The 17227-nt window shown below is 32.1% G+C and overlaps 2 protein-coding genes across 8 annotated transcripts; one reads left to right on the forward strand and one right to left on the reverse strand.

Moving 5' to 3' along the window:
• The first annotated feature begins 348 nt into the window (after positions 1-348).
• On the forward strand, positions 349-4868 carry LOC105788980 (uncharacterized). Of its 7 annotated transcripts, none has more exons than XM_052627585.1 (4): positions 349-470; positions 1949-2064; positions 3501-3614; positions 4232-4868. In XM_052627585.1, exons 3-4 carry the CDS (start codon positions 3525-3527, stop codon positions 4634-4636), a joined length of 495 nt encoding a protein of 164 aa, XP_052483545.1. In that variant the 5' UTR covers positions 349-470; positions 1949-2064; positions 3501-3524; the 3' UTR covers positions 4637-4868. The 7 variants fall into 7 exon arrangements, with proteins under 7 accessions (XP_052483545.1, XP_052483547.1, XP_052483546.1 ...); XM_012616143.2 differs by lacking the exon at positions 349-470 and adding an exon at positions 1339-1468; XM_052627587.1 differs by lacking the exon at positions 3501-3614 and having other exon boundaries at positions 352-470.
• Positions 4869-9300: 4432 nt separating this feature from the next.
• LOC105788983 (heavy metal-associated isoprenylated plant protein 3) lies at positions 9301-10976 on the reverse strand. The gene is made up of 5 exons (XM_012616150.2): positions 10849-10976; positions 10579-10714; positions 10255-10487; positions 10072-10165; positions 9301-9949 (listed from the first exon to the last, which is right to left on the reverse strand). The coding sequence occupies exons 1-5, from the start codon at positions 10855-10857 to the stop codon at positions 9498-9500; spliced, it is 924 nt and encodes a 307-aa protein (XP_012471604.1). The 5' UTR covers positions 10858-10976; the 3' UTR covers positions 9301-9497.
• Between the last annotated feature and the right edge of the window lie 6251 nt (positions 10977-17227).

A 17227-nucleotide genomic window follows, 5' to 3' on the forward strand; every position in this document is an offset into this window, starting at 1 on the left:
GTAGTGTTCACGCGTGGGCCGAAATCGCGGCCACATCAGCGCGTTTTGCTGACGCGGTAGGAAATCGCATCTTAGAGGGCGCGATTTCCTGGCGCGTACCCTGACATCGCGTTGACGTGGACGCGATTTCACAGAAAATGGACCATTTCGGTAAATAATTAAATAATGGGCCCATTTCGGTAATTTTTGAAAAAATGGCTTTTATTGGTAAATTGCTCCTTTTTTTGCTCTATTAACCCCTGAAAGCCGAACATCCCTTTCCCTTTTCCTTTACCTATTCGCCGGTAAATTTTTATCAGCTATTTTCACCAACTTTTCGTGTCCACTGCTAATCCTACGCCACTAGATCCACCATCTCTTCTGTTGTGGTAATCATCCTCCTCCATCGGGAACATTGGTACTCATGACCCAGTTTGTGTTCTGTCTCTCTCCACCTCCCTCATAACAAATCCCGGCACCTCATCCATAAGGTAAATCGTTTCCCCGCTTTTTAGTCCCTCTGTAGCCATAATGTGTGACGATTCATTTCCCCCCTTAGCAGTGTATAGAAACTTGCAGCTATGGAACCCTCCCTTAACCTCTGTATATCCTTGATAATAACCCCAATAACCGAATCATCTTCCCGATTGCTGCACAACTTTTTCACAGCTTTTTAAAACATCGTGTTTAAGTTATTAATACGATTTGTACAAACATGTTTACAAATTGATATGTATATGTTTTTAAATATTTTCACGATAAATCCAAGTTATACTTAAACTAACAAGGTTAAAAAAAATCTGATTAATTCACGCGTAGATCTCGAAAAGTTATTCGAAATAAAAAAAATCGCCTCAATCGAACAACCGAGCGAAAATTTATGGCCTTTCAAAGTTTTCCAAGCTAAAAAACATAAACTGTTTATGAATTATTACTTCAAAATGCTTTTTTGGGCAAAATACCAAAAATCCCTATATTTTTAAAATTTATCGAAATGGGCCCGATATTTTTTTTCACCGTTGGAGTCTTTTCACTTGTGGTAAATCGCGGCGGTCGGTAGCGATTCTGTCACGTCGACAAAAGCGCTACCGACGTGGCGCGATTTCCTAGCGTACAGACTCTCAAATCGCACGACATGGACGCGATTTTGCGGAAAATGGACCATTCCGGTAAATAATTAAATAATGGGCCAATTTCGGTAATTTTTAAAAAAAGGGCTTTTATTGGTAAATTGCTCGTTTTTTTGCTCTATTAACCCCTGAAAGCCGAACATCCCTTTCCCTTTTCCTTTACCTATTTGCCAGTAAAGTTTTATCAGCTATTTTCACCAACTTTTCGTGTCCACTGCTAATCCTACGCCACTAGATCCACCATCTCTTCTGTTGTGGTAATCATCCTCCTCCATCGGGAACATTGGTACTCATGACCCAGTTTGTGTTCTGTCTCTCTCCACCTCCCTCATAACAAATCCCGGCACCTCATCCATAAGGTAAATCGTTTCCCCGCTTTTTAGTCCCTCTGTAGCCATAATGTGTGACGATTCATTTCCCCCCTTAGCAGTGTATAGAAACTTGCAGCTATGAAAACCCTCCCTTAACCTCTGTATATCCTTGATAATAGCCCCAATAACCGAATCATCTTCCCGATTGCTGCACAACTTTTTCACAGCTTTTTAAAACATCGTGTTTAAGTTATTAATACGATTTGTACAAACATGTTTACAAATTGATATATATATGTTTTTAAATATTTTCACTATAAATCCAAGTTATACTTAAACTAACAAGGTTAAAAGAAAATCTGATTAATTCACTGTTGATATTTTGAAAATTCAAGTAGGATATATTGAAGTTTGGACTAATTTGAAATTGTAACATAGTTGGGGATGTATAGTAAAATCAATCTTTTTGTTTATTGAGCTTTAGAGCGGACATGTTGGCCCGACCCATTTATCTGTTCTCACTTTCAGTTTTCACTGATGGTATCTGCAAAGACTACAGTTTTCTTCTATTCGCTAATTGCTCGATCAGTGCATCAGTGGTTTCTCTTTGGATTCTTCTCTCGATTTGGGCTTTCCGTTTTCTGGTAGTTTTTTTTTTTTTGGCTTTTTTGTTTGTTTTGGGTTTGAAGTTAGATTTTATTTTGTAGTGAAGTTCATTTCTCTGCTGCCTGAATTTGCTTGTTTGCAATTTGTTAGAACGTAAATTGTTTGATCATTTGCCTCACTGAAAATTGAACCTTGTTTTGCTATGTAATTTTTATATTCCTGTTAAACCCAAGTTCTGTTTTTTAATTAATCTCAATTTTCTAAATTCTGAATCTTTGGTCATTGGGTTTCTGGTTAAATAAAGCCTTCTCTTTTGAATGAAAGATTTAAGTTCAGATAGAAAATATATGTTTTAGTTTTCTGTTTGTGTTGCTTATGTTGCTTTGCCTTATGCTATACATTTTGTAGTAGTTCTAAGTTAGAAGATTTAAACCCATAGTGGCATTGCTTGAAAGGGTTCAGCACTTGAGGCTCTATAAGATGCTTAATTCACACTTCATGCAAGCATTTGCTTTTTTTCTTGTCACATTTTCTCTTCTTTCTGGAAACAAACCACTCTGGACCATCACTGTATTTTAAGCTTCACTATATACTTTCTTTTTCCTTTTTCTTTTTATGATAAGGTACCCTTATTATAAGACCACTCATTGAAGCTGAAGAGCGGAAGAAAAGTGCACCTGTAAGGTCATTCACTAATAAGATTGTCCATGCATAACCATTGATCAATACATTTAGGCAGATCATGCTACCAAATAAAATTGCAACCACTTCTCAAGGTAGCAAAACTAGCTAGAAGATGAGTTGGTTGATTCCGTGACCTAAGTACATGTTTAAAATAAACCATCCCCAAACTAGAATAAAAGGACTTAATATAAGTAATTAGGTGCCCTAGGCTTGACACTACATGGTCAGTGCTTGTAAAGTACCGAATTATCACAAGTGAATCACTTTCTATAACGATTTCTAATACACATTTCTAAAAGCCATTGAACTCCAAACAAGAGCATAAGCTTCCAACATAAATATATTGGCAGTGCCAATTTGCACCTGGCACCTAGCATCGACAAAGTCTCCATTTGCATCTTGAATCACTGCCCCGAGCCCCAACTTATTATTAGACCTCTGCTAGCATCAACGTTGAGCTTTAAAAATCCATGCCATGGCTTTTCCTATTTCTTTGAGCTTCAATAAGTTTAACGGGTTATCGAAGATTGATGTTTCTGTTTCTTCCTTGGATGTTGGTGGTCTGGTAAAACTTTCCATGATATGGCATAATGTTATTGAAAAAGTGTTTACTCTGCTTACAGAGCTTATTGAGATGCTTACATGTAATTCTTGCTTTCTCTTTAGATGCTTACATGTAATTCTTGCTTTCTCTTTACTTCGTCATTTGAACTGCATGGTGAAGATAAACTATTGGAGATAAAGTTAGAACTTGGGTTTCATTTAATATTATATTGACTTGAGAATTTAGGCCGAAGCCCTTGTGTTGTATGACATGACAGTTACTTTATTTGCAATATACATTTGCAACACGTCCTCAAGAATTCAGATACACCTCCTCTGCATCAACTCAATCGAAACACCGGTTCGTATCTTTTTCTTTGTTATGAAAACGCCGATTTCATGAGTCAATGAGGGATAGAAAAATCAAAGAAGAGAGACTTATTCAGGTCCAAGTATGTAAATATACATCTTCCGAGTTGACCTTGAGATGTTCTTTTGTCATGATTCCTAGGGTGACTGCGAGGCAGTTCCTAAAGCTTTCTTCAAAATTGGCTATAATTTTTCTAGTAGGCTTATTACATGGAATGCATCACCCATTGTTGAAACTCAGTTAATTGCTATTAGTTCACTATAATGGTTTTGTTAAAATAGGGAAAATGCACAAATAAATAGAACAATGATACCGTTGTTGGACCTGGTAGTACGCCCACAAAGGGCAGATAGAAAAGGAAATTTGAAATCCAGTGTTATCAGATGTCTTGAGGTAGTTTAACAAATTAACTTGGAAAGTTTTCAAACTTAAAATTTGTCAATAATGTCTGGAATGACTTTAGAAATGGTGAATATGTTTTTACCTCCATTGTAGTACAAATATCGGTATGCTATTCTTCAGTTTGGCTGCAACTTAGTGAAATGAAGTGCTATGTTATTATAACGTATAAACTGCTAAACTTGATATCGTTTTGTTATGTTAAACAGATTGTTTGGGAACTCAAAAGGATGACAGTGCTGAAGAGGTATGTGCTGAGGTTGTTCGTATCACTTAAGTACATAACAGCAAATGTCGTGGACAGAAATAATGGACGGATAGTTGCAACAGCATCAACGGTTGAACATTCCATCAAGAACTCATTGGAGTGCGGCCGGTCTTGCAATGCCAAGGCAGCAACCGTTGTCGGTGAGGTATTGGCTATGCGACTCAAGGTGGAAGGTCTTGAGCAAGGACAGGGAAGAGGGATTCATGTTGATGTAAACAAGGAGGTCGAGAAGAAAGGCTTTAAGAACCGAACCAAGGTCTGGGCTGTTGTCAATGCCCTTAAGAACCATGGAGTTAAGGTCGTTCTCGAAGATATTGAAGACAATCCATCACGGCCAAGTTTCTGATATAGTTTTTGACACAGTACAGGGAAAAGAACAAAAGCCAGATAATATATGGATGTGTATCGTATACTACTCTTGTTTCATAAGTAATTTCCAAGCCTGGAAGTTCCACAATGGAACCCTGCAACTTGGAAAATAAACATGTTTCAAGACATGTTTGAGCTCCAGTTTCATGTTTCCCTATAGAAATGAAATATTTTTTTATGAAATTAAATTGAGTGAGAATATTATATTATTATTATTGCTTAACATTGTCACAAACAAAATCCAACCCCAGCAAAAAGTTAGTTGAATCATAATGACCAAAGGATACTTCCATGTTCATATTCCAAAGAAGTTTGTGCTGTTTTGCCTTTCAAAATTCATCATGAAAATATAGCATGTGCTGATTCTGCCTCTGGAATAAAGTTCAAAATCCATGCAAAATTATAACAATAATAACTGCATTAATTCTTTTTTTTTTTCAAAATTCTATAAGCTATATTAAGATCTGAATTCAAAAAAGGAAATACCTTTAACACCTGTAACATATATTTTTCTTTAACACTTTTCCTTTTTATTTATCGGGCAATATCCATATAAAATTGGATTCTTTTCTCATGCATGAAAAATGAATCCTTTTTCTCTTTAACTCTGTTTTTTCTATGTTATCTACTTCTTTATCACATGGGATTGAGCTTATGCAATCATCACTTCTTTAAAGGATTCAAAAGACTCTTTAATCACATGGATTTGGAATCTTTAAAGTAAATTTCCCCCCTTTTATACTCTTTACATTACAAGGAAGAACAGTCTCTATTCATCCATGACATTAAACACTCTTTTGTTTTTCTTTACAATGTCAAAGACTATAATTCATTTTTTTTTGTCTAAGATATCTTAATCATATTAGACCACGATTAAATCTAGAATCGAACAGAATTGAATCCCCGAACAGAGACAATGCTTTCTCAATGTTATTTTCTTCAATCCACGAGACTCGAACCTGAAATCTTACTTAAAAAAACATTCGAACTCCTTATAACTTAACTTAATAAACATTATTAAATTCTCAATTTCTTAACAGTCAACATGTATTCATTATTAAACTCTAGTCTTGAAATTTCTTGGTAAGTAGGTGGAATATTCCTTCATTTTCTAAAGCTCCAACCCTTTAATTTCCCTTTCTTGTCTAGCAAACAAAGAAATTTTGGAATTATTACAAACAACACTAAACTTGTAAAAGGACATAAGATTGCAACCTTTCCCACTCCTTTGTGGAAGTTTCCCCTTAATTTCACAAAGGAAAATAGGGGCACTGGAAGGAGGGTTTGAGCTGCTATATGCTGCATGAAATAGCACATTTAGGCATCATCATCACCATGATGGGATTCATGTACATGCATGCCACCCACATCATGACTTTACATGTGCACATGCAAAAGAGATAAGCTTGGGAGGGGAAAAAAGGGGTTAAATCTACATGGCACTAAATGATGGGTTTCATTGAAAAATGGAGAGAAAATTGAATATGCTTGCAGAAGGAAATTGTTTGGAAAAAATGGAAGCTCAAATACTGCCAAGAAAACATTTGATTGAAAGAAAGAAAAAGGAACACTCACATCATCATGAACTTTCTTTCTCATGTTCACTTTTACAAATTTTAGATAATATAGGTCAAATACATCAGGAAAATTTAGTCCTTATATTTTAATTTGTTATAATTTGATCTATTTCCTATAATTAGTGTTATACTTACCCTATATCATTTAAAAGGTGAAATTATAATTATCAAAATAATTAATTTTCACTAATTTGCTCTTTTATATAAAAAATCAATTGGTTTTTTTAAAAAGCGAAAATTATAATTCACTAATATATAACAATATCCTAAATTGTACCAAACCTTACAATGGGGTGATGGCAACATCCACCATGAAGCATTGGCTTGTTGGGTGACTGATTGCCCAGTGTTTGTCCCTTTTTAGCCTTTTAGTAAACTTTGTAGTAATAAGTTATATTGTATTTTTTGAACATTAATCTCATTATAGGTTTTTGTCATATCTGTTTCTTTTGATATAATGCCTAGAACTACCCATGTTCTCTTGCACTGACAACAATACCGATACTAATCAAGCTAAGACTCAATAAACAATTATATTGTACTTTGAACATTAGAAATTTACGAATTTATAAATCGTAAAACGTATATAACACAAAATTTCAGGAAAGGGAGTAGAAAGAGCCCATGTACATTACAGCAAGTTGCTCTTATCATGTATCCTGTTCCCTAACCAGGACAGCAAAGAAATAGGTTAAAAAATGGCTTGATGCTGAGCACACCTAATAACGACACACAGAAAGTTAAGGGGTTTATTCACAAGGTTCATAGGCCTGCCTGTTTTCTTTGAAATAATTTGGTAGGTTCTCTCCTCCCCTATTATTCACACCCTTTTGGTCTAAGGGTTTTGAATTTGGGATTTTTTTTTTATCTTAATTTGATTTTTTATTTTTATAATGTTATAGTAAGTACTAATCGGTATGTTAATTCCTGTTGTTAAAGTATTAACAATGTTATTTATTTGATTTTATAATGTTATAGTAGTCCCTTCTCAACCCATAAATAAGAAGATAATATATTTCAGCGCACTCGAACCCATTTCGTCCTGCATTGATAACAATACCCACGTTAATTGAGCTAAGATGCAACCAGCAAGTATTAACAATATTATTAGTTGCTAACAATGTTAATAAATTCATGAAAATCATTGAAATATTAATATTGTTATCTAACTTATGAATTTCTTTTGTTGTTGTTGTTGAGTTAACCTATGAAAAGCATTATTAAAATAGAGAATAAAATGATATCCAATTAAAGAAAACGAACTAAATTGGTTAAAATATGTCATAAATTTTTCTACTCTTCAGAAATTTGGAATTTAGTTCTTGTACTTTTATTTTCTAAGAATTTAGTCTTTCTACTTTTCAATTTTCAAAATTCAAGTCAAATTGTTAACACCGTTAAATTTATTGGTGTGACATTTTGAAATTAAAAAATATTCACTTGATAGCAATGTAACTAAAAAGGTAACGTTGTAATGAACCTAAATTTAACAAAATGATCTTTAACAATGTTAATAATTGAACCTGAATTCTAAAATCTGGAAAGTAAATCAACTAAATCCCTAAAAATAAAAATACAAGAACTTATAGCATATTTTAACCAATTAAATTCTACAAGAGGGATTAAAACTGAATTAGGCCAACCCTTTTAATGTCATTTTTTATGCTGTGGACCCAAAGAGTGTCTCTGCCAATTCATTTGTTTGGTGATTCATAGTGGGAGGGAAAGCTTTTGCATATTCACAAAAATTCATGCAAATATCAAATTTGTTCAATCTTAGAAGTTGTTCACTGATATGACATTTATACATGTGAATTGGGTAATAGGTTGGATTGATTTTGGATGTCAATTCGAATTTAAAAAAAAAAAAGTTATATTATTTCAATTTCGAGTTATTTTAGACTCTACCCATTCAAATTTACTTGGGAGTATCTGAAATCATTTTGGGAGGAGTACAAAAATGAACAAAAGTGAATAGATTTGCAAGCAAATTTGAGTCAAAGAGGAAATAAAGTGTGAAGCTGTTATGATTCAAAGAAAGCAGCCTCGTAAGGTTGCAGACATTGATTGCGAACTGCAAATCTTAATTGTTCATCACATTGAATGGGTTGATGGGTAGGTGTAATCTGTGCGTGCGTTTATGACCAGATGTTTTAAAACAATCGTGTATGCTAAAATCCCCTCAATAATCATGCTTTTAAATTTTCGCATTTATTTCAAATGCTTGAAAAAGAAAGAGTGACTCACTTCATCTTCTCCCGTTTCAAATGGTAATGAATGTCAGTTGAGTCCCGACGTAAATATGTAGGGAGTGTTTGATTGAATCAAGTTTAATCGAGCGAAAAAAAATTAACTTGATGAGTTATTTTTTATCATTTTAATTCGAATTCGAAAAATTTTCGAATCAAGTCAAGTAAAATAAAATTCGAGTTGAATTGAGTGAAATTGTTTGAGTTAAATTAAAAAAATTAAACATGTCAAATTAAATTTTTGTTACATTATACTTAATTCCATATTAAAACATATAAATTTAAAATCATATATATTTGAAAACTTTTTCACAATAAATATATATATGTTTTAGTATAATAAATTTGAATCATTAATTAACTTATTTAGGTCCACAAAATTATTGTTTTAAAAACTTTTTAAAATTTAATTTTATTTATATATTTTAAATATTTGAAAATTATTTTGAATTATTTTTATATTTTTTTGTTGAGCGAGACCAATTTATTCATTTTCGAAATTGATAAGGATTATTATTCGAGTTATTTGAATTATAAAATTTAACTCGATTCAAACTTGAAATTCAAATAACTCAATTCAAGTAATTCGATTTTTATTTTTACTTTTTTAAATCGAATTGAGTTTTCATGTTAGTGGATATACATGAGCATTGCCCTTGGGTGGCCATTTATGTCACACTGACATCAACAATGCATATGATGTGATGAGGAAGTAGGGTACGGCAGGATCCGGGCATGCTTATGTATTCAGGTGCCTCAATCCAACATCAAAATATGTTTGTTACCAAATTATAAAAACTCCAACTTGATGAACATAGGCGCAAAACAACACTAATCGCATTGAAAATGGCAACACCAAATTACAATATCAAAACCCTAAAATTAACATTTTATAAAATGCCATCCAAGTTTAACCCAAAATGTTGACTTCCAAGTAAACTCTCTGCTTCTCTATTTCTTATTTACACATTCCTTAACATAAAACCCTACGCCATTAAAAATCCATTTCTCCTCACATAATGGCACAAGCATTAGGGTTCTCATCATTGAACATGTGGTGAGGAGGATGAACAGATACTGGGTAACCCGGCACGTACCCGGAGTAGCCGTGCCCGTAACCGAACCCATAGCCCGGGTGCTCATATCCTGGGTAAGCGGGCATATATCCAAATTGGGGTTGAACCATAAATTCCATCTTGCTTCCTTCCATCTTAACACCACCACCACCACCATGTCCACCATCTTCGGCACCGCCATTGCCACCTTTGTTCTTCTTTTTCCCTCCATCACCGCCGCCACCATTCTCGCCACCCTCATTTTTGCCATCTTTCTCTTTCTTAGGTGGCACAATCTCAACACTCTTCTTCAGCTTGTCCTTCAATGCCTCAGCCAAGGCCTTAATATCCATAGTCCCCTTCACTGTGACCAACTCCTTCACCTCGTCTACTTTGAACTCATGCACACCTGCAAGTTACAATGCCGTCAAAAAAATATTTTAAAAAAAAACCCATAAATTAAAACAACTTAACGCACGCCGCCTTTATAGTAACCTACCAAACAGTCAAAAATACATAAAGGGTCATCACCTTTGGTATCGGACACGATTTTGCGAATCTTAACAATGCATCCCTGGCACTGGCATTTCAGTTGCACCTTCAAATCTGCCGTCGTTACAGGGGCCTGAATCAAAATTATTCAAATAGAAACAAGAAAATTAGTAACAAACTTTTTCAGTTTTCACATTCGAGATCAACATGTAAAACGTTTACCTCTTTGGGTTTCTTCTCTGGTTTCTTATTATTATTGTCATCAGAAGCTTGATTTTTCTCTGGTTTTTTCTCCTTTTTCTCTTCTTTGTTATCATCTTTCTTCGGCTGAGGTGAAACGAGGTCAACATTCTTCCTCGTTTTCTTCACGAGTTTCTCTTTAATGGCGGCCGGATCCACAGCTCCCTGTACAGTCACTTTGTTCGAGTTGCTCTCTGTTTTCACCGTCTCCACCCCTTCCATAAAAAAACAGAGAATACCCAGAGTGAATAACGGGAAAACCAAGCGAGAAAACAGAAATTTAAAATGTAAAAACATGAATAATACCTTGAAATTCACGAATGCATTTGAGGATTTTGAAGGAACATCCTTCACAAAGACAATCGACTTTGAAAACGAAGTTCGAAGAACCCTTTTCCTTCTTTTCTCCTTCATTCCCTCCTTTCTTGTTTCCATTCTTTTTCTGCAATAAAGATACAAGATAAAGAGATGGTGTGTAAGTCATGAACTAGAAATCGAAGGAAATGGAACGGCAAAAAAAATAAAACGAGATTAAAAGAGATGGGAGAAATGAGAATAAATTGTTGCTTAACTGACCTCTCCCATTGTGAATCGAAAAACCCTTTTACGTTATGATGAATTGGGTTTTTTTGAAGAGTAGAAAATAGGAGGAAAGGAAGGTGCAGAGAGTTGCAGTATTTAAAGACTGTGGGATGGGATGGTACTATGGTAGAGTTAAATGCCGATATGATGATGGGTGGATGTATGTATGCATGTATGGATTCAACCGTGGATTGAGTGGATGGCTTATACGGGTGAGTATTATATCGTATCTAGTCTAATTAAGTAAAAGATTTTAAATTAATTGACTTAGATGATAATATAATTACTATCTTATCTCTTTTTTGAAATTAATTTCATTATAGAAAAAGAGGATGAATCACGACCTCCTTCACTAATAGCAATGTCAATATAAATCGAGTTAAAATTTAATTGACATGTTTTATTATTATTAAGTTAATATATTTGTTTAATTATGAATTTTTTTGTCTTAAACTTATCATATCCTTGATATATAAGTGATAACTTTTATTAAATTATTCCAAATAATATAGTTAAGATATTTTATGGTTTTAAAGAGTTAATTGCATTGGATATTTTCAAATTATAATTTTTAATTTAAGTTGGTCCTTAAATTTTAAAATATTCTAATTATATCCTTAAGTTATTGGTGTTATATTAATAAGGTCCTTTTGTTACTAAAATCATTAATTTAATCGTTGAATGACACTTTATTAGTTTATTAAATGAGAATAGTTTATTAAATTAAAATAGAGTTATTACTTAATTAGAATTCTAAGTATCTTAATTATCACTTAACTAATATTAGATTTAATTAAAAATTAATAGAAATACCAGGCATGCCTTATCGAAAAACCGAAGTAATAATAAAACTGATCACCCATAAATGTAACCCAAATAGAAAAATAAATTATAATTATAAACTATTCTCATCAAATTTAGTAAATTTTTAAATAAACTATTCTCATAAAATTACCAAAATAATACATAAAATGCGAATTAGTTTATACTTTTTAAATAGCTTTACTTTAGGTAAAATATATTTACTTTTATAATAAAATAAAAGGCTTTTATGAGTAAAAATCATAAATTAAGGGCTTATTTAACTACAAAAATAGGTTGATGGCTTGTTTATTAAATAAAAAAGTGAGTTGAAGGGGAATAAAAAGAAAATAATAAATAAGGAGGGCTTAGAAGGCAATTAGCCACATTTCAATTTTAGTGCGCCCAATTCACTTTCAAAATCTGAAATGGTAAATTTGCATGTCAGGTCCTTGAAACTGCAGGTGGTCACATTTTAGTCCTTTGGCACCATTGGTGCCGCCAATCTCTTTGGCACCTTAGGTGCCGCCAATGTGATTGGCCTGATTAGGCTGTTGTCAGGTTTTTTTTTTCCTGTTTTTTGTTTTTTTTGCTATATTTTGGTAAATAAAAAAAGTTATAATATTTTGGTAAATAAAAAAGTTATAATATTTTGGTAAATTTTCTTTTTTTATAATAATTTTGTAAAAAACCCGTATTTAAGTCATGTTTTAGGCAAACTGTTCCCGTTGTTGCGACATTCACTAATCAGTGTTGCAATATTGAGAAATTTTGATCTTAATTGTAATACCTAAAAATTTTTATAGTAAAATATTAACTTTGATATAATAAAATAAGGAAATAAAGCGACAAAAAAGGAAAATTTTGGAGTTATGTCAACATTGGGAAGTATATTATGACATATTAGTTCAAGAAAGGATTAAATCGCAAAAGTGAGAAAAGTTTTGTTACCAAGAGTAAATACTAAAAAATTAAGGGGTTAAAGTGTAAATATGAAAAAGTTGAAGGACTAGTGATGTAAATATTTTAAGGGTGGAATGATCTAGAAACTAAGGAAAATGGATGGATTAGGACCAAATTGAAAAAGGTAAAGAATTTTGAGGGACTAAATCGCAATTTTACCAAATTAAGTGATAACTCAAGGATGGAATTTTAAAAGATCATAAAGGGCAAAATGGTCAATTAGAAGAGAGAGAAATCTAGAAGATAATGATGATGTTGGAGATATTTTATATTAATTAAATAAATATTAGTTTATTAGTATTTTAATTTGATTTTTAAATGTTATTTTATTATTTTATTATTATTTTATTTAGTATATATATAAGAAAAGGAAGATGAAGAAGCATGCAACCCACCATTTTTCCATGCACCAACGTGAGAAAAAGAGAGAAAGAAAGAAAGTTTTGCTTTCTTTACAATTTGGTCCTTCCACCAAAAATTCACCATTTTCATCTAGAACTTAAAAGAATTTCTATAGCCACCAAGAGAGAAAATTGATAAGGAGACTATTTGGAGCTAGAATATCAAGTTAGATTCAAGAAATAAAGGCTGGAGTAGAGAGAAAATCAAGTTAAAGATTGAAATCAATAGAGCAAGGTAAGAACATTAAGATTTCAATATATTTTGAGTTTGATATTATTGAAAAGTAGGAATTGATGTTAATGTAGGATTTATTATATAAGATTCTATGTTCTTGGTATGTTAGTGAAGGGAAACAAGAGGAATTGATAGAAAATATTGTAGAGAAAGGAAAGGAGGGTGTTATAAATTTGATTATCAACATCTTGCACTAAAACAGTTTTGGGTAGCTGCAGTAGGTTAACTTTGAAAAATCACCATAAATTGTGGAAATTGAATTAGAGAGTGAATAGGATATGAAATGAAAGTTTAATGAGTATATTTTTACATGAAAGAAACAGAAAAGAGTTATATATTTTGAGATATTTGAATTTTAGTGAGGCAGGGTCGGATTGATTTTGGAATCCCCTGTTCTAACTTTGATAAATCATTATAAATTATAAAAAAATAGTTGTAATTTTTAATTTATATGATTAAATTCTTTAATGAGTCTAGTTTCAAGAGAAATAAATGACACTACCATCAGAATTTTGTACTAAGAGATATTTGATTTTTAGTGAAGAGAATTAGAAACGGCAGGCAGTAAAACAGGGGAATCTTTAAAGAATAAACTGTACAAATTTGCTAAACTAAAAATTCTGAAAATTTTATGGTAAAAAGATATATGAGTCTGGTTTCAGGGAAAATTAAAGGTGCATAATTTGGAGTTCTGTAGCTCCAGATAAAAATAATTTAGTGATACTGACCGGATAGACAGCTTGAAATATACTTAAGGTGAATAATGAAACTTTAGAAAATGTTATTTCTAAGAGTGTTAAGTACATTAAGGATGTGGAATGGAGTGGAGGAGGAGGAAAAATATATTTGAATATTCTGATAATATGAGTTTATTTTAAAAATAGCTAATTTACATGTTTTAGGTTCAGGGACTAAATTAAATAAAAGTAAAATTTTAGGGTAATTTCGTAAAAATGGAAAAAAATGACGAAATTTCAAGAATTAATAGTTTTATTGTCTAAATTAATAAATTGAATGAAATTATTAATTTAGATCAAGATCGCGTGGAAAGTCGAGGGAAATGGAAAATTTCCAAAATGCCCCTGTATCATGGTATTTCTACAATTTAGCCTAGTAAGTTTGTATTACTGTAATTCAAATCTAATTATTATTAATTATTGTGTTTTAATTGAAATACATGGTAATTAAATGGAAATTGCTAATGATATGATTTGAATTGTGAGCATGAGAAATTGTGAATTGAATGAAATGAAAATGAAGCATTGAATTGCATGAGTATGTATCGGGTCCCGTAGGCCCTATTTATTATGAATATAATATTTTAAGGATATATTGTGAAGAATTATAAAAGCATGTTAAAAAAATTTGAAGGTTTTAATTTAGATGAAATTTTATAACTCGGTTAAATACGTTTACAAGTGGTGTTACATTGGTGTCACAACACCACAAGTCAGTGTCATGACATTAGAGTCATTGGAGTATTCTGCCCCCAGTGTCATGACACCCAATTTTCAATGTTACAACACTAACACTGTTTATCCTGATTTGCTCTGAAAAGGTCCCAAATGACCCCCAAATGCAACCAAACTATAAAGGAAGCCTAGAGATACTCAAATGACTTCAAACAAACTTAAATATGTTATTATAAAGTGTTCAGATGCTTTAAGTTAAGTGGGCTTTGTGCTCATATGTGATACCCATTACTTGAGATATATTAGTTTAATCCGAGTAAGGGGTGTTCCACCACATTTCAATTGTGGATTGGTCATTTAGTGCCATGTCATTTTCCGTAACGGCTTGGGTTAAACTAGTGGACGAATCTATTCCACAAGCACCAAATTAAAAAAAAAAAACCATAAGTACCACATTAAAAAAAGATGTATAGTTTTGGTACTAAACAACATATTAACCCTTGTAAAAAAATGATATATAACATCTTTTTGGAGCATTGGTTGAAATTTCTTTTTTAATACCTCAATGTTTCAAGTTTCAACCTTGGTATTACAATATTTTTTAAAAAATATATAAATTATTAAAAGACACAAATAATCTTATAATAATATTTATTATTTATTAAAAAATATTTTAACCATTTTATCTGAGTTTGTGCCCTATTAACCAACTCCGATAGAGATTTTATTATAATATTAATGTTAGAACTGAATCAGAACTCAATTTATGATTCTAAAATTACAAAAATATATAAACAATTTTATATTAATATGCATATATTTTATAACTTAACAACGAAATGAATCATTTAAATAAGCTTGAACTTTAAATTTCTTTTAGAATCGGACTTAAGTTCGATTTAACCCATAGATCACCTCTAATCATTCATTCTCACTATAATTCAAAGTGAAGAAACTAATCATTTATGTGATAAAAAAATTATTAAAAATTAAATATAATAAATTATTAATATATCAAAATATTTTTAAAGGTATATAAGTCATTAGAAGTACTAATGACCCATTTGAATGGACGTTTACCTCCAATGTGGTGCGTTTTGTTTTCTTTTTATCTCATGTCATAGTATCACTACAGTCTAATCTCACTGCCGTTGCTATTTTTACACTAATCGCAAGTAAACGCACTGTCTATCTAAAATGAACCTAAATCAAATAAGTAATAATCAGCTCCATTTGCATTTGCTTTTAGATAAAGTGAGATTCAAATCTAAAACTTGGACCTTAGATTGAAGCAAACCTCATTCTAATATATCAAATATTTGTTTGCAATAGAAAGAGAAATAGGGAATATTTATGGAAGATTTCCTCCACTCTCCCAATTCCTTCACCTTTTTGACTTTTTCCTATTATCACAAAACCTCAAATTTCAAGCCCACGAGGCAACTTTGTGAATTTGCTGACGTGGCAGTTCATGATTAGTAGGGACCCCAATGCCCACGTGATCCCAAGAGTTGCATCACGTGGCCTAGGAGGTACCAACCTCTCTGCTGGTAACTGGTTCATATCATAGGACACGCATATATAAATATAGGTCTAATTTTGGTTTTCGTCCCTATATCATACTAAAATTTAGGATTTAATCATTTTACTATAATTGTGCATAATTTAATCTTTTGTTTTTATGATCTTATTAGTAAATCCAAATTAAAAGCATCATTGGATAATATTATTAAAGTGATGATGTGTGTGTGCTTAAATAGCCTTAAGCATTAGGCTAACATGTAAGTCTATTATTTGAATATGATTAATTGAATTTTCACATAATATTGATTGTATGATCGAATATCAATAAAAATTTTACTAGAAATTAATTGTGTGATTGAATAACAGTAGAAAAAGTCCATGTCATTACTTTAACCATAGCCATTAGCAGTAGAAGAGTTAAATCTAAAAAATTAGCATAGTAGAGGGGGTAAAACTAAATTAAACCTATAAATATATAGTTTGCTTCAAAAAGGCATTAATAATGGACGCTTAATTGGCTTGTGCTTATCAAATCTTTATCCCTTCATAATTATCTTCCTTAATAGTTTCTCTCATTTGTCAGATTTATAACACTCTAATTTGCCTTTGCCCTTTGCCCTTTGATTCTTTGATTCTTTCTCTCCCATTATAAATATATATAAATTGATATATACAGTTTTGCGAGGTTTGGCTGGCTTGCTAAGATGTAGCCTTAATCTGCATTTGCACCTGCACCTTCTTTGTTTTCCTCAGTTTGGTTCAGCATCAGAAACTAAACCATGACAGTCTCATGGCAGATCATGTGTTTATAGTGGTGAAGGGAGATATATTGGAGGGTACAAAGAAGGTGCAGATGTAATTGCAGGTGAATGCCACTTCTACCATGGAAGCAAACTCCAGCTCCTATCATATATACATGTAAGTATTTATGTTTTTATTTCCATTGTGTGATTCTTAAAGAAGGGCCAAAAGGGCTTTTAAGTTTTTCAGGTCTTCCTTAGATAAATAAAGATCCTAGCAGCAGCCATGAATAATAT

The sequence above is a fragment of the Gossypium raimondii genome, chromosome 2 (assembly GCF_025698545.1).
Source record: "Gossypium raimondii isolate GPD5lz chromosome 2, ASM2569854v1, whole genome shotgun sequence".
In the NCBI taxonomy this organism is placed as follows: domain Eukaryota; kingdom Viridiplantae; phylum Streptophyta; class Magnoliopsida; order Malvales; family Malvaceae; genus Gossypium; species Gossypium raimondii.